Source organism: Arachis ipaensis, chromosome B09 (genome assembly GCF_000816755.2).
Source record: "Arachis ipaensis cultivar K30076 chromosome B09, Araip1.1, whole genome shotgun sequence".
Classification (NCBI taxonomy): Eukaryota; Viridiplantae; Streptophyta; class Magnoliopsida; order Fabales; family Fabaceae; genus Arachis; species Arachis ipaensis.
In genome coordinates this window covers 146,909,987-146,926,331 of record NC_029793.2, presented here as the reverse complement: position 1 = coordinate 146,926,331, position 16,345 = coordinate 146,909,987, and the positions used below count along the sequence as shown (strand labels likewise).

General features: G+C 38.1%; 3 protein-coding genes and 1 long non-coding RNA gene across 9 annotated transcripts; 3 read left to right on the top strand and 1 right to left on the bottom strand.

Moving 5' to 3' along the window:
* LOC107619707 (katanin p60 ATPase-containing subunit A1) lies at positions 412–5,429 on the top strand. 3 transcript variants are annotated; one of them, XM_021111314.1, is made up of 15 exons: positions 416–742; positions 830–1,032; positions 1,514–1,635; positions 1,737–1,825; positions 1,910–1,945; positions 2,067–2,184; positions 2,325–2,471; positions 2,725–2,789; positions 2,869–3,362; positions 3,445–3,520; positions 3,607–3,744; positions 3,817–4,521; positions 4,602–4,670; positions 4,756–4,884; positions 4,975–5,429. In XM_021111314.1, the coding sequence occupies exons 3-15, from the start codon at positions 1,584–1,586 to the stop codon at positions 5,086–5,088; spliced, it is 2,232 nt and encodes a 743-aa protein (XP_020966973.1). In that variant the 5' UTR covers positions 416–742; positions 830–1,032; positions 1,514–1,583; the 3' UTR covers positions 5,089–5,429. The 3 variants fall into 3 exon arrangements, with proteins under 3 accessions (XP_016177489.1, XP_016177488.1, XP_020966973.1); XM_016322003.2 differs by having other exon boundaries at positions 412–1,032; positions 2,067–2,160; XM_016322002.2 differs by having other exon boundaries at positions 412–1,032.
* LOC107619339 (F-box protein At5g52880) lies at positions 5,844–8,717 on the top strand. 3 transcript variants are annotated; one of them, XM_016321595.2, is made up of 6 exons: positions 5,844–6,349; positions 6,835–6,963; positions 7,056–7,143; positions 7,348–7,532; positions 7,925–8,085; positions 8,279–8,717. In XM_016321595.2, exons 1-6 carry the CDS (start codon positions 6,316–6,318, stop codon positions 8,387–8,389), a joined length of 708 nt encoding a protein of 235 aa, XP_016177081.1. In that variant the 5' UTR covers positions 5,844–6,315; the 3' UTR covers positions 8,390–8,717. The 3 variants fall into 3 exon arrangements, with proteins under 3 accessions (XP_016177081.1, XP_016177079.1, XP_016177080.1); XM_016321593.2 differs by having other exon boundaries at positions 5,852–6,349; positions 6,806–6,963; XM_016321594.2 differs by having other exon boundaries at positions 5,859–6,349; positions 6,806–6,963; positions 7,940–8,085.
* On the bottom strand, positions 12,300–13,926 carry LOC107616088 (reticulon-like protein B1). 2 transcript variants are annotated; one of them, XM_021111313.1, is made up of 5 exons: positions 13,483–13,926; positions 13,223–13,403; positions 13,001–13,145; positions 12,846–12,915; positions 12,300–12,758 (listed from the first exon to the last, which is right to left on the bottom strand). In XM_021111313.1, exons 1-5 carry the CDS (start codon positions 13,691–13,693, stop codon positions 12,598–12,600), a joined length of 768 nt encoding a protein of 255 aa, XP_020966972.1. In that variant the 5' UTR covers positions 13,694–13,926; the 3' UTR covers positions 12,300–12,597. The 2 variants fall into 2 exon arrangements, with proteins under 2 accessions (XP_020966972.1, XP_016173573.1); XM_016318087.2 differs by having other exon boundaries at positions 13,001–13,142; positions 13,483–13,918.
* Positions 14,397–15,974, top strand: LOC107616089. Its single transcript, XR_002353890.1, has 4 exons — positions 14,397–14,885; positions 15,188–15,311; positions 15,444–15,531; positions 15,721–15,974. It is a non-coding gene; the product is annotated as an uncharacterized LOC107616089 (long non-coding RNA).

Genomic DNA, 16,345 nt, shown 5'->3' with positions numbered 1-16,345 from the left:
GAAAATCATTCTAAAAACTAAAATGAGTCACGTTACCAAAATTTAAAAACTAAACAATACAATTAAAACTTTATGATTAAATTGAGGCCCGTCGCAAGTTCAGGATCAAATTGAGTATTATCTCAAACATTCATATAAAATATATATTAAGATACAAAATATATATTTAAAATAAATTAAATAACATATATATTTATACAAAAATATACTATAATATTTTTATTATGTATTTAATAATTCTGTAAATGCTAATCAATGTTCTCAATAAAATAAAAGATGGTATTAGCAGCAGGAGAAAAGATACTATACCTAACAATGTACCTAATAACTATAGAAACTCATCCAATTTTGGTGGTACCAACACGCCTGTGCGCAGTGATCAGCACTTTATTGTGAGAGCTAAAAATCAGTAAACAGGAATTTAGGAAAGTAGCAAGAATTGATCCTTCCCTTTTTTTTTCCTTTATTATTATTATTATTTAGTTACTTTTAAAGACATTGTGGTATTTGGTTCCCGGCAACGTATAATTTAACGGTGATAACATTGGAAGCTATATATAGCACGAGCCACAAATCCCTCACACCAACGTTCTCCTCGGACATATCTATCTATTATCTTCTTCCCCTTACATGCATGCATACATACATACATACATACTTTTCTTGTCCCCAACATTTCCTCCAATATCCAAATATGCCTTCATCAATATATGAACTTGATCAATAATTCTGATACCCTCTGGTGAGAAACGATTGGAAGGGTCCTAAAGAATCAAACTTTTTCTCCTTCTTTGGTTGTGTTTATTTGTTTGTTGTTGTGATGGAACAGAAGCACGTGCTGTTGTCTGCATTGAGTGTTGGGGTTGGGTTGGGTGTTGGGTTGGGATTGAGCTCAGGGCAGAAATGGGTTGGAGGAGGGAGCCATGACGTAGACGAGCTTCCTGGGGAACAGATTGTTCAGGAGCTCAAGAAGCAGATCATTGATGGAAAGAACAGCAAGGTCACTTTTGACGAGTTCCCTTATTACTTGAGGTAATTTATTCATTCACTCTCTGCATCTTTCTCTTTCAAATTTGGCTTCTTCACATTTTGTCCCTGAAGAATGGCACGTCAATTTTATATACGTATTTCATGGTAATTTTCTTTGAATACTTGGGTATTTATAAATTTAGCTTTTTGCATGATGGGTTCTTCTCATATCTTTGAGATTTATCTCAAGGTTTTCACCATCAAGTTTACCAGCCCTACCTCACAAACTATCATGAATGTTCTGTTGGCACAGGCTCGATTTGGCTTTTCAATGTGTTGTTCTTTTGGTTGCTTTTTCGCATATCTATTGCGTTGAAACAACAGATGAGAACTGAAAGAAATTTGTTGTCACTTTCATGATATTATTTGAACAAATATAGCTTACCCAATTTTTGAGTTGTGCTAGCTGATATTCAAAGTCATATATTGAGGTTAACATTATTTTCCTGATTGGGCCAAATGTTAATGATGCCTACAATGACAGTGAGAAAACTCGAGTTTTGTTGACAAGTGCTGGATATGTTCATTTAAAACAACAACACTTCTCCAAACACATGAGGAACCTTTCACCAGTAAGCAGAGCTATTTTGCTCTCCGGACCTGCAGGTATGTTATGTTCAACTTCTATGTTGTCAATCATTCAAAAGCTTTCTGGTTCTTAGGTTGATTTGACATGGCTAACACAAGTTGCATTTAAACTTTTGAAGAAATTTACCAGCAAATGCTTGTCAAAGCTTTAGCACACTTTTTTGAATCCAAGTTGCTGCTGCTAGATATTACTGAATTCTCTTTGAAGGTGATTATTTTTAGAGATTCTCACTTTTTTTCGCTTTGAATTATGAAATGCATATCATCTACCTTTTGTTTTTCCGTTATACAGATGCAGAGCAAATATGGATGCTCTAGAAGAGAATCAGTAAGTTTTGCATGCACTACATTATTTATTTATGTATTGTGTATATTGTATTCTGCATTAAGAATTGTTTCTGTGCATCTGTACGGTGAGACTTTGCTAACACATTTGCTTGTGTTCATAGTGTTTGAAAAGGTCCCTATCCGAGGTAACTATGGAGCGAATGTCTGGTTTATTTAGTAACTTTTCACTCCTCCCGTCAGCAAGCGAAAGTAGAGGTACTGAAGGAAGAAGTTCTCAAGGTTTCTAAAATTGTTTCTCTCTTTTTTATAAATGATCTATTCCATATCTCTTATTTCGTTCTTGAACTTTACTTAGATGCTGCAAGCTTTATATTTGTAACTCCTACTTCACTATATCTTGATTGATATTTGCTATGCAGGTAGTCATCGTCGACATCGTAGTAGCGGACAAGAAAATAGACAAAGTAGCGGTGGAAATGAAAATTTTAACAATGCTTCAAAGCTCCGAAGGACTTCCTCTTCTTCATCTGATATAAGTACCTCCCTGTTTGGTCCAAATGATTCAGGTTATACTTGAAAGAAAAAATGTTCTTTTAGCCCTTATTCCCTATATTTTTAGGCCTACTCCTCCTTCTCAAACATTCATCTTTTATTTTTACTTGTAATGCCATACATCAATATTCATAATACTGCAGCTAAAACAATGCCTTAGCCTTAAACTTGTAATTCAGCTAATTAAATGGTGCTCTGTTTCGTTGCTAACTCATCAAGTTACAATGTTGTTCTGATTCTTACTGCTCATTTTTTTTTGGTTTACAGGTTCTTTGCAGCGAACAAACCATGTTTCTTTTGATGAAAAGCTATTTGTGAAGTCACTTTACAAGGTCATTGCATCACTGAAAACTTACTTATAAAGCTGAGGTTATATTGTGTTAAATACTTATGTTAATGTAATTTTTGCAGGTCTTGGTTTCTGTCTCAGAAACTAGTGCCATTGTTCTATATATCAGGGATGTTGATAAGCTATTCCTTCGATTGCCGACAATGTATAGTATGTTGCAAAGACTAATGAAGAAACTGACAGGGTCAGTGTTGATACTTGGTTCCCAAGTGGTGGATTCAGATTACTGTAAAGAAGTTGATGAACGGCTAGGTATATTATTTCCTTACAACATTGAGATCAAACCCCCTGAAGATGAGACTCAATCTGGCAACTGGAAAGCCCAACTGGAAGAGGACATGAAAGTATTTCAGTTTCAAGATAACAGAAACCACATTGCTGAAGTTCTATCAACAAGTGGCATCGATTGTGATGACTTGCATTCAATCTGCCACTCTGACACTATGCTACTCAGTAACTACATTGAGGAAGTCGTGGCATCTGCAGTTTCCTATCATTTGATGAACACTAAGGATCCACAATACCGGAACGGAAAGCTAGTTGTATCGGCTAAGAGGTAAGTATGCTATTACTGATCAATGGTTCTTTGAAAGGAAAGAAAACTCTTCCTTCTCATCACTGATATTGGATGCGCGCAGTCTGTGTCAGGCGCTGAATCTGTTCCAGGAAGGCAAAGTCAGTGGAAAGGATAATACAAAAACTAATGAGACCAAGGTTCGTTCACATCTATATTCATAGATAGTGGTTCAAAGAATAATCCAGGATTATTGGTTACATACTTGTATTCATTGATTTGGTAGGATGATGCGGGAGAAGATGGTATTGGTGCAAAGAATGATACAAGGAGCGATGCCCAAGCACCTGAAAAAAGCGAGGGAGAGAAATCTAACCCAGTAACAAAGAAGGATGGAGAGAATAGCACTCCTGCAAAAGCAGCTGTATGATCAATATCTTAATAGCTAGCTACTTGGAAACTAGTTGTTTTTTCTCAATGAATTGCATGCTTACAGGAACCTCCTCCGGACAATGAGTTCGAGAAGCGAATAAGACCAGAGGTGATACCTGCAAATGAGATAGGGGTTACATTTGGAGACATTGGTGCATTGGATGAGATTAAAGAATCACTTCAAGAGGCGGTGATGCTTCCCCTTAGAAGACCAGACCTCTTCAAAGGTGGCCTTCTAAAGCCTTGTAGAGGTATATTGCTTTTCGGGCCTCCTGGTACAGGAAAAACAATGCTGGCAAAGGCGATTGCAAATGAAGCAGGTGCAAGTTTCATTAATGTTTCAATGTCCACCATAACTTCAAAGTGGTTTGGGGAAGATGAAAAGAATGTTCGAGCTTTGTTCACGCTTGCAGCAAAGGTTGCTCCAACTATTATTTTTGTTGACGAGGTTGATAGCATGCTTGGGCAGCGTAACAGAGCCGGAGAGCACGAGGCAATGAGGAAGATTAAAAATGAATTCATGACTCATTGGGACGGACTATTGACAAAGCCTAGTGAGCAGATTCTGGTTCTTGCTGCAACCAACAGGCCATTTGATCTCGATGAGGCTATTATAAGACGGTTTGAGCGCAGGATTATGGTTGGTCTTCCATCTGCTGAAAACCGGGAAGGCATCTTGAAAACTCTTCTAAGTAAGGAAAAACATGAAAATATAGACTTCAAAGAGGTTGCAGATATGACGGAAGGATATAGCGGGAGTGATCTTAAGGTTTGTCTTCTTGTTAGTTGGTGACTCTAATTTGTTTGATTTTAGGACAATCTATTGACCTTAATCATTTCTGGGAACAGAATTTGTGCATGACAGCGGCTTATCGGCCTGTTAGGGAGCTACTCAAGCAGGAGACCATGAAGGAAGTGGTAGCTACCAACTCACTTCTGAATAAGTATTTTCTGTGTGCTGTGCTTAACTGATAAGTAATAACCCCATTGCACCTTATTTCAGGAACGGAAGAAGAAAGCGGCACAAGGCCAAATCTCAGAAGATATGTCCAATGCTACAGAGGATAAAAAAGGTCAATCAGTTACCCTGAGGCCTTTGACCATGGAAGACATTAGAAAGGCAAAGAATCAGGTATGGCATACTGATCATTTTTCACTCACTTTCTTGGCATCACATAGGTTAGAAATTGTCTGATAGATGTAAGTGCAACTGCAAATGTAGGTGGCTGCAAGTTTTGCTGCAGAAGGATCAATAATGAGCGAGCTGAAGCAGTGGAATGATTTGTATGGAGAAGGAGGTTCAAGGAAGAAAGAGCAACTCACTTATTTCCTATAGATAGTGCTAAAGCCAGTGAGTGCATAACTTGGAACAGGGGAATACAAATAACTCTTCAGCATGAGAAATTCAACTTAAAGATGCTCAACTGTAGCATCAAATCAAGGAGCTATTGGAGAATATATATGCATCAAATTTTGTAGAGGGTTCTCGGTTTGTGTGTGGGTTCTCTGCAAACCAGTGATCATTCACCACATGTACTGTCTAGGGATCTATATTCTGTGTCAAATGTGGTGCCGTTTTTAAGTGTAGGAGCACCATGTGCATTATGTATGTATTAACAATGAAGAACAACGTAATATAGCAGTATTTTGTACATCAATAAATGCATTTCAACCAAATCCTATCATGTTAAATAGAAATGTCTGAATTATTATATCTTCATATAATAAATTAGTAATGGAAAAATATAGATACACAATGAAAATATTAAACAATGTGAACAATAGATATATCGGATGTTCAATTTATTAGGTGTGCGGATGGTTATTCTAATATTAAGATTTAGGTGAATAATTTGGAGTGTATAGTGTTTTATTTGAATTGGGCCAATTTTAAGGTCTATTATTCATGTTGTTTAAGAAAGTAATTGATTACCTAACACAACCCGTTAGTTTTCTTGGATAAATATTAAATAAACACGCTCAACCATGAAAGTCAATAAATAACAATATAGCTGTTAAGATCCATCTTTTAAAAATGAATAGTTCTCCAAGCTTTAAAAATGAATAGTGCTCAAACTTTCAGCACTTAGGTTCCACAAGTATTCCATTTTAGCTTGGGTGCCATTAAGGAAGACAATAATGCAATGCTCTGTAAGTTAATTCCCACCCTTCTCCTTAAGCCACGCTGAAAAAGGAAAGAAAAATATTTATATTTAGTTATTTACCCCTTTTTTAAAAAAAAATAAAAAAATCTTCCAATTTTGATTTAGTAAAATCATAGCCGTTCGTGGAAACGTAGAAAAGGCGGTAGATTTCGATTGCAAAACGGGAACCCTAAGAAGGTTGTCCCCGAATTCAGCAGAACCATAGAAGATTGTGTCTGATTCTTGCGATTGAGAAGAGAACATGAACATGAGAAGCCAAATAGAGAGGTACGAGAAATTGGGGCTGAGGGAGTCTCTCCCAAAAATCTACAGATACCCGATTGCGTGCAGAGAAATTGGGTTCATTCTAAGGGAGGCTTACATTCAATTCCCAAAGAATTTGCAATCCATCATCTTCCATGACACTCTCGCCGCCTTTCGCCTCCTTCCTCAGTATGTCAACACCATCAATTCTGTTCATTTTCTTCTGCTTTTCATTCAAGTTGAAACTTTGGTACTTTGAGATTGAATGGAATTCAGGATATATGATTTTCAATAGTATTCTTGTATCAACTTGATAGACAAGTTCAAGCTGATAATTCTTGAAATTTATATTTTTATTTTTTGTTAAAATATGGAGAAATTCGTATGTGCTTTTGTAATGAAAAAAGGTTGTTTCTTGTTATAATTTCCTAGGTGATTATTGTTATGCTTTCAAGAATAACATTTTTTATGTAATTGCCAAGATATTGAGAACTATTATTGAATGTTACCGAGCAATACTGTTGGGAATTAAAGTTGTATTAGTAGAGAAGGCATTCTCACATTTTCTTATTATTATTATTATTATTATTATTATTATTATTATTATTATTATCACAATTTTTTTTATTGCTCTTCTAATTCTAGAATACAGACTCAGAGTGCCGTTTCTGCAGTCCATTTCCTTCTTCAGAGTGTAGAAGCTGCACTGCCAAAGCAAAAAAGGAATATGGCTGTAAAAGAATTTAAGCTCGCCATGGTTGCTCATAAGAGGCGCAGCAAACCTCAGCATCAGGAAGAAAAAGGTCAGATTACATTGCAAAACAGCTTTGTTTATTCCATTGACGAATGAAAACAAATCATGTCTTTATGAAGCTTTCCCCATCCTGTAATTCAGATTCGTTCCAACTGCCGCATGATGTTCTGGTGCACATTTTCAGTTTTCTCGATATGCAATCTTTGGTCTCGGTGGGGTTAGTCTGCTGGTAATACTTTTTTTCTCCTACCTTCATGACATATATTGCATCAACTCGTCATGTATCATTCATCCTGGTGATTGAGCATGTCATTCCTGAAACAATAACTACCAATGATATTGATATCTTTTTGTTTGCTTAGTCTGGAAATTAAATTTATCATCAATATTGCTTCACTGTTAACTCATGGATACATGATATTGCATTTTTCAGGTCATGGAACTTAGCTGCAAATGATAATCATCTGTGGGAGTTGCAGTATGTTGTGCTATATGGCAATGCTGCTAAACAGCAGCTTATAAATAGGGTTGAAGATCGTAATAAGAGGCATCTGCAGGATCTCACAGATACCAAAAGCATTACTGACTGGAAAGAGGCAGTCAATAGAGCATACACGGGTAAACCAATTAACCAAGTGTTTATTTATTTCCCACTATGCAATGTAATTTTACTCGAATTGTCAAATGTTTTTAGAGAAATGCTAGGGGATCATAAGAATTTATTGTTTTTAGCCATCAAGTCAATTCCTTTAATTTAGTAATCCAACAACATACTTTATCCCATACTTTTAAACATTGATTGCCAAGTGATGAACAAAAATTATAAATTTTGATGGCCCTCTAGCATTCTTCATGTTTTTATCCTTTACCTTCGGATATTGTCAGGAGTAATGAGTTTCATTTCATTACTTTTCCGCAGTCATGTTTTATCACACTATGAAGAAGCTACTCTTTCTCTTCTCTCATTAAGATAAACACAAATCCTCATATTTTCTTCTTATGTTAATCAGTCTACTCCGATGCAGGAGCATTGGCAAAGAAATTAACAACCAATCGCGGATACTGTGTAAACTGCAGAACAGTAGTTTGGCTAAATAACTCAAAATGCCCCAATGTACATAGCGGAATGATCTCCGAAGTTCAGGAAATCAAGCCTGTAACACCATTCCAGGTTTGTGCTGCATTGTTTAGCCATAATCTCATTGGCATTATAGTAAGACCAAACTTTTTGTGCTTCTAAGTTTTAACTTTAAAAAGCTAAAGATGTTTCTGAAAGTACCAATTCTTTTTAAAGTTGGCTGGTATTTTGCAAAGTTGATATATATAACCTTATTTATTAACGAATGTAGACCTATTAATTGCAGGTTGTGGAATATGTTCTTGATGATTCTCTATCCTTGACATCTTCCTCAGACAGTGATAGTGATTCAGAAGGAGGACCAGTTTCTAGGTTATGGGCATTACCAAAGATGTAAGAAAATACAAGGTCATAGACTTGGCCATTGGAGGGTGCCTTTAGATCATTGAAAGAGAGATATTAGCGGGAAGATTTTTGGCATGAAACACGGTCAGCCTTGGTCTATGAGGTTCAATCAATTTGATCCAAAGAAGTGCCAATGGGGTTGCAGATGCCCTTGCCACACGAGGTGAAGAGTCGAATTATGGCAACTTGGCAAGTGATGGCTCCAGATAATGAATTTTGTCAGCTAATAGTTAACGAATTATGAGAAGTTAAAAGTTGAGAATAGTTAGCTATTTTGACTTTTTAATTAAATAATTATTTAAAAAATTTTAATTATCAACTATGAAAAGACAACTAAAAATGTAATTTTTTTTATCTATTAAAAGATCTAAAATATTCCAAATACAAAGAGTATTTTCAAAAAAAAGGTTTAAAAGCTTGTCTGCCTTAGTTTTCGAAGGAGGAGCCGGCTTCTGGAATAAGCCAATCAAAAGCAACTGCAAGGGAGTTGGGCCGGGCCGGTGTTTTGTATTTTTTTTGTTGGTCATCAGTGGTGGACTCCCTAAAGAGAATTGGGCTTATACACAATGTTTCGTATAGGTCCACATCACAGCAATCTAGAGGAAGAAGATAAAGACGAAAGCGACAACAACAGCATCCGAGTGACTGTTGACAAACGAGGAGATCTACAGCCCACAGCACTACCATGAACACCAACAACGGAATCGAGATCTGATGACCATCAACGAAGCCGCCGCTCGTTTGGGTCGGGTAAAGCTAGTGGAGAAAGACCAACACAAACCCGGACGACGACGTTTTGTTGTATGCCTTTGATGAGTCGAAGCGGTTGGGGCTCACCGCGTTCTGAAATTCGTCGTCTCTATCGCGTGGAGTAGGGGGCACAAATTGCAGAGACTGCGTCGGCTTCTCCGGAGGTTGTTGTTGTGCATGTGGTCGTCGTGGAAAGACCTGTTCGGGCCACAGCAAGTACATCAAGTCCTGAGTCCAGATCCGATGATAAATCGTTGGTAAGAAATGCGATGGTTCAGTAGCGGCACCTATGGAAACGAGGTTGTTGTTGTGCATGTGGTCGTCGTGGAAAGACCTGTTCGGGCCATAGCAAGTACATCAAGTCCTGAGTCCAGATCCGATGATAAATCGTTGGTAAGAGATGCGATGGTTCAGTAGCGGCACCTATGGAAACGAGGGGCTTTGTGCGGAGTCCTGTTGGTAGCAGGACGAGGTGTTGGGGATCCGTCTCGGTTCGACGGGTTTCGGGTTGGGTAAGATGTATTTGTGCTTGGCCCAACAACAAAAAGAGGAAAAACGGTGCGTGGATCACGTTGTTGGCACGGAAAACGAAACAAACCTCGAGCGTCGATCATTCCCAGCTTCGAGGCTAGATCCACCACCAATGGCGACGCCTTCAGCAGCTCTCTCCCTATCCCTCGAAACCTAGGGCTTCCTTTTTAGGGATACCATAATCCTTACTGGTTCGGCCTCCATGGATGCATCAACACTTGCTATTCAGTGTTCCTCCTCCCATTAATAAAGGAACCCACAAAAAAAAAAAAAAAACGAAAAGTTGCATGATTAGATACCCAATTTTTTTGTTTGTCAAAGTCCAAGTCAAACAGCCCACCAACAAAGACCCAATCAAAAAAGAATGGCTAACGACTTAGCCAGCCCCAGCCATCAAAGGGGAGACAAGCCCTGGATCAACATAGCCACGTGTCGATCTCATGTTCACTCAGGAAAAAAATCTGTAAATTTGTACCAATTTACATCTGTACCATAGAATAACTACCCACACAAAAAAAAAAAAAAACGAAAAGTTGCATGATTAGATACCCAATTTTTTTGTTTGTCAAAGTCCAAGTCAAACAGCCCACCAACAAAGACCCAATCAAAAAAGAATGGCTAACGACTTAGCCAGCCCCAGCCATCAAAGGGGAGACAAGCCCTGGATCAACATAGCCACGTGTCGATCTCATGTTCACTCAGGAAAAAAATCTGTAAATTTGTACCAATTTACATCTGTACCATAGAATAACTCTTTTTTTCATGGTCTATATTTGTATATAGGAAATTCGATAACGTAACTTTCACAACTTGATATAAAAAATTGTATCACTCGCATTCTTTTTAAACAAAAATACTCACTTTTATCTTTTATAAATAAACTTATAAATAACTTTCAATTGTGAAAATAATATAGATAACCTCAATTGACTTTATTTTACTCTCTTATGCCGTTCTTCTCCACTACGATATCCTCCACAGTTCACACTCTCCGTCTCTCAGCTTTTCTATTGACTTTCTACAGCCTCTCAGCTCTTCTATTGACTTCCTACATTGTCATCTGATCTTCAATAGCGAAAATAAGAGTAAACTACTATTTTTACCCATAAAAAAAAATAAAATTACTATTTGTATCCACAGAACATGAATTCCATATAACAAAATTATTTAAACACTAAAAAATCACATAAAATTTTTAAATTACCCTTATCATCATCCGCATCATCCACCCCCTCCTTCCCTGTCTCGCCCTCACCTGAGTCAAACTCTGAGTTCAAAAGCACCACCACCTCATTTCTTTCATCACCATCACTATACCTCCATCATCATCTTCTTCACATAAAGCAATAACAACAACAACAACAATAGTAAAAGCAAAGAGAAAAAACGGTTCTTCCCCCTCACTGAACAGCGTCGACAACCATGGTGGCAGTGACACCCACCGGCGTCGTCGCCCTCTGCTCCTTCTCCAATCTCTTGCGCGCTCTCTTCCTTCCAGACCAGCGACAATGACAGCGACGGACTCAATCAATGGCGGCGATAGAGGCGACGGAACCGGCAGCAGCAAGGCACAACGGCGACGACAACTCCCCCTTCCTTGGTTCTGGCTTGCATCTCCTCTTCGGGCTCCCTCAACAATAGCGACGATGATGCGATAGCGGTGACGAGTCCCCACGTTGTCAGTGCGGTCTCCCTCCCCCTCCTCTTCTCTTCTTCTTTCTCAGGTGGGGGTGTGTGTGTAATGTCTCCGTGTGTGAGTTTTGGAGAGAAAGGAAGTGGTGGCTGGGTGAAGAGGGTTAGAGTTAAAAAGGTGGCTGGGTGAAGGGCGTGGTGGTGAGATTTGAGATTAGAAAAGTGGTGGTGAAAATAAGAGTAATTTAGGGATTTTAGGTAATTTTTTAGTGTTTGGATAATTTTGTTGTGCGAACCCATATTTCATGAGTACAAATAGTAATTTCCTTTTTCTATGGGTAGATATGTCAGCGTCTTTAACTTTAGTGAGTAGAAATTATAGTTTACTCGCGAAAATAATATAGATAATTGTTTCGGATTCGATCTTCGGGTCATTTCTCAAAATGGTTACCAAACTCGATATTTCTAAAATTGGGTCATTTTCACGGGCCAAAGACGAATGAATAACTTTCCTAATCTAATATTTAAATTCAAATTCATCTCTTATCTTAGCTAAACAAAGATAAGATAATTATCACAAATTATATAAAGGGGAGCTAGATGTACTCACTCATCCCACACACCTTATACCTCTCAAATCCATTCTGACTTAGGCGTTGAAATATCTTTGCAATTACCACCCTACTGTTCCAAGACTATCCGACAATCGTCTCATCTCGCAAGTCTCCGATCTATCTCACAACCCATATCAGAGACTTCTAGTAGAATAACCTTCCCACTATTGTCATTTTCATGTTATATATAAGAATGAAATAGATAAAATCAATTTTTAAGAAGAGAGCTACTTTAGAGTGGCTGGTATCATGTGAGTTATTAAGAAAACGGAGGAAATGATAACGAGATCTATCTCGAACATACAACATGGCAAGTTAAAATATATTATAGAGCACCAGCTACTAGTATTAATTTTTCTTTTAATTTTATTTTTATTCCTCTCCCTTTAGACAAACAAAAACAATAGGAATTTCGTTATCCTGGATATATAATGACATGCTCTTACATTACCTACATGGGCAAAGGCTATTAGCTATTAGCTAGCTAGGTGGTTAATTGTACCGTTGCCATGTCATATAATTAACCTTCACATTTAATTTATATAAGATAACTAATACAGAATGAATCCAAGACAATCCTCCGAAAATAAATCCTGAAAAGAAATTTGGGATCTGAAGACAGTATGAAGTGAGAGAAACTTAGAAGAAATATATATGTTTTTATTGTAATGAATTAATCCTTTTTGAACCCGGCCACTGGTATCTGGCTCAAGACCTTAGCATCTAGCACCGCATATTGCTTCTTGATCTCAATCATTGCCTTCTCTGCTAGTGCATCAATCTGGTCTTCATTTTTCTCATACACCAGTGGCAATGTGAACAGTAATAGAAAGCCTGTGTATCATTCATTCAGAATATTAATGACGATATATATGTAGGAGCAAATAATGCGTGAAAAGAGTGTCTCGATAATTAACGTACATAAGTAAAACAAGGTGAGGAAGTTGAAGCAGCTCCCAACAAGTGAGATGAGCCACAATATACCAACAACCTGGATGGGATATGACATGCATAGAGAAAGCTTGAATAGAAGAATGCATTAATTAATCTGAATGAGAAATGAATAAATTACGTACGGTAAGGAATTTTTTGATATCTCGGCCAGTTCCAATTTCTCGGAGAAGAAGGAAGGCTCTGTTAATTTCAAATCTCAGAGCTTTGACTATGTGAATAAGGCAATCCTCGGGGATTGCGACTTGTGGAACTTGCACGGGGGCCCTACTTAATTATTTGAAGAAATTAAAATAGAGTTCATTATAAGAAAGAAAGAGAAAGAATTGGCATATATATATACATACTTGTGTATAAAGACAGAAGCATTGGACCACAAGAAAAGAGCTGCGAGAGATACAATGAGGAAATGGCAAATGAAAGTGATGAGGTGGTACTCCATTCTCTCGAAGAAAAACCACAACATGGTGCCGGCACCAAGTACCATCCCTGAGCTTCTCTTGTTCCTCCATAGGAATATATCAGCCGCTGCACCACGTACAACAAATTTGTTCAACAACTAATCCATCAAAATATTAGGATCGGATCTGAGTTAGTCATCAGTTACCCTTTCCAGCTCCCAAGACCTTGTGGACGGGCTGTTCGCGGCCGAAGAGGCGGTTAACCTCCGCCTTGTAATGGATCGCCTTCTCCTTCGCCTTTGCCTTCACAGTGGCGGCTTGGCGTGCCAACGCCGGCCTCTTCTCGTCCTCTGAGCTAGACGACGACGATGCCGATGAAGAGTCATGGATCTTGTGCATCAACGATGATTCCCCCATCGATATGGATTATTATTACTATTATTATTATGATTGGAGAATTATGAGATGCACAAACCAAAAGGTGATCAAAGTGAAACTGAAAAGAGCGAAACAGAAGGAAGCTAGAAAAGGATAGCGACTTTGGAGCCTCAGGTTCCGACTTTAGTTATGGTTAAGAATGAATAACGTAACCGATCCTTCAATGCAATGTAATTTAATTTCATTTTTCTTTCCGAATGAATGGTGAAAATCTTATATAGTGCATGTTTGTTCATTATCACTCAGATGTCTTTCCTTGTTTTAATTTAACCTGTTAATTGTATCGTCCACGTTTATCTAAGAAAAATGCTAGGGCCAGCAACTTTTGTGATATGTAATCATCAAATAGCTATTAATGATAGTTTTAATGGTGTGAGATTGATATGAGATTTCATCCAATGACTCACTTTTTATCATGGTTCTGAAAACCGAACCGGACCGGCCGGTTCAACCGGAAAAACCGGGAACCGATCACCTAGCCGGTCCGGGTAAGGCCAGAAATCGTCTGGCAAAAAACCGGGGGAAAAACCGGTCGAACCGGCGGTTAACCGGTGAACCGGGAGAACCGTCCGGTTTTTTTTGCGGTTTTTGGAAGGGAAGTTAAAAGATTAAACGGCATCGTTTTGGCTCTTTTAAAAAAAAAAAAAAAAACGCCTAAACGAAAGGAAGCCCTAAATCCCCTAATCAGTTTCCACCTTCCAGAGATCACCCACGGCCCCAAGCTCCAGAAGGCAGAAACCACCCAAGCACAGTTCACCACCCAGTCACACACAGCCATCAGCCTCTTCGCAGTCGCATACCCACCAGCCCACCACCACCAAACGAGCAGCCACAGCAGCGACGATGTTGACCACCGCAACCACCACCGTCGTTGCCGAGCTCGCCTCCTCCTTGGTCGTCGCCGAGCTCGCCTACTCGTTGGTCGTCGCCGACACCGCGTCCTCGCCGTTACTCGCCTCCTCCTAATCTACTAATCCGGGAAGCCTGCCCCCAAGCCTAGCCTCCACCACCGCCTTGTGCCTCTATTGCCGCTGCGCCATTCGTCGCACCGACCCCTGTTCGCTCTCAGACTCACCAGTCGCAGGCACGCTGTTTCTTCCTCGAGCGTCCGTCGTCTTCCTCTTCCCCTGGAGCTGCTGCATGCCTGCATACAAAGGATTTCTTGATTCTTGTAAGTGAAAATTTTTTCAAATAGGCACCAAAAACTGGTTACAATTTGCTAAAATTCAAATTAGTTTGATATTTTTTACTGTGGTGGGTGGTTTTATCAAACAGGAAGAAATGAATTATATAATATGCACTTGACTTAGTATAGATGCACAATGGGTAATCCCTTGAGGGACATTTATTTATAGACACAATTTTATGTGAAAGATATTGTTGATATTGATTTATCTTGACATGCTTACTTGCCTTTGGATATTGTTAAACAAGCTAAATGTAGAGATTGATAATTTGTTTTCATTATATCAGGAAGGTCATGAGGAAGCTCAAGAAGAGTTGCCTAAGAAAGCAAAAATCTTCTTTAGTACTGCAGTTCAGAACTGGGATGCTGACTTTTATGTGAAAGTTGATGACAGTATTGACATTGATCTGGGTAAAGAGTGTTTATATTTTGATCTCCTTATATAGTGTGTGTGTGTGTTTTTTTTTTTGATAAGCAGTTAACTGTTTTTTTTCCAATATGAAATTATTGACACATTTTTTTATATGTTGACTGGCCTAACAGAGGGATTAATTGACCTTCTTAACCGCCGCCGCGGTCAGGATGGGGCATATATTGGATGCATGAAATCTGGAGAAGTGATATCAGAAGAGTACTTTGTGAATTATGATTTCATATATTTTATTTCATGATAAGTTATCCGTGCCCCTTGCCTGCCTATGGTTATGCTTCTGTTTGTTGTTGGTTCTCCTTCACCAAATGTTAAATATGTAACCAAATACAAGTTGAATCTTGCCAGTTTTGGATTAAGCTTATAAGCATCATTTTGGTTGCTTTTCAGGGGCAAGGCATGGTATGAGCCTGAATGGTGGAAATTTGGGGATGAAAAGTCGTAAGTGATATAACTTTCTATGGAAGTTTTTGTTTATTAAAGGAGAGATTTAAGTAGCAATGGTTACCTTACTGCAATTACCTTGTCATACCTTGTCATTTATGTGCGTTTTGAATATTGTCATTTGAAGTTGTTTATGACCTTTTAATGATAAATTATGTATTGTACATTTTGTGAAATTGTTAAATTTTGAATTTTATTAATTTCAAAATTATTGAATTTAACTTTTTAAAATTATGTATTCAATTTTTTATAATTTCACTCTATATATTAAACCGGTTCAATCACGGTTCAACCACGGTTGAACCATTAAACTATTGAACCAGTCACTTGACCGGTTTGATGACCGGTCCGGTTCTCGCAACCTTGCTTTTTATTGCTGGCTACATGCTGGCCAGAATTTAACAAAATTTTTGGTCCCTAGACTTTTTCTTTATCTAATGTGTACTCTATTTTATCAAATGAATCTAGTTATACATTTAATTATTTTTATTAACTAAGTTTAATTAAGTTAGTTTAAAATTAAACCAACAAAAATTGCTCATAGATATGCACACCATACACACATTTTTTC

Bases quoted from the DNA above. Each gene is read 5' to 3' on its own strand.
- LOC107616088 (XM_021111313.1), bottom strand. From the start codon at position 13,693: ATGGGGGAATCATCGTTGATGCACAAGATCCATGACTCTTCATCGGCA. The intron at 13,404-13,482 runs GTAACTGATGAC...TACGTGGTGCAG, and splicing joins GGTCTTGGGAGCTGGAAAGG to CGGCTGATATATTCCTATGG. The intron at 12,759-12,845 runs GTACGTTAATTA...AATGATACACAG, and splicing joins CCTCACCTTGTTTTACTTAT to GCTTTCTATTACTGTTCACA.
- LOC107619707 (XM_016322002.2), top strand. From the start codon at position 821: ATGGAACAGAAGCACGTGCTGTTGTCTGCATTGAGTGTTGGGGTTGGG. The intron at 1,946-2,066 runs GTAAGTTTTGCA...TTGTGTTCATAG, and splicing joins GATGCTCTAGAAGAGAATCA to TGTTTGAAAAGGTCCCTATC. The intron at 2,790-2,868 runs GTCATTGCATCA...TAATTTTTGCAG, and splicing joins TTGTGAAGTCACTTTACAAG to GTCTTGGTTTCTGTCTCAGA.
- LOC107619339 (XM_016321593.2), top strand. From the start codon at position 6,159: ATGAACATGAGAAGCCAAATAGAGAGGTACGAGAAATTGGGGCTGAGG. The intron at 6,350-6,805 runs GTATGTCAACAC...TTCTAATTCTAG, and splicing joins GCCTTTCGCCTCCTTCCTCA to AATACAGACTCAGAGTGCCG. The intron at 7,533-7,924 runs GTAAACCAATTA...TATGTTAATCAG, and splicing joins AGTCAATAGAGCATACACGG to TCTACTCCGATGCAGGAGCA.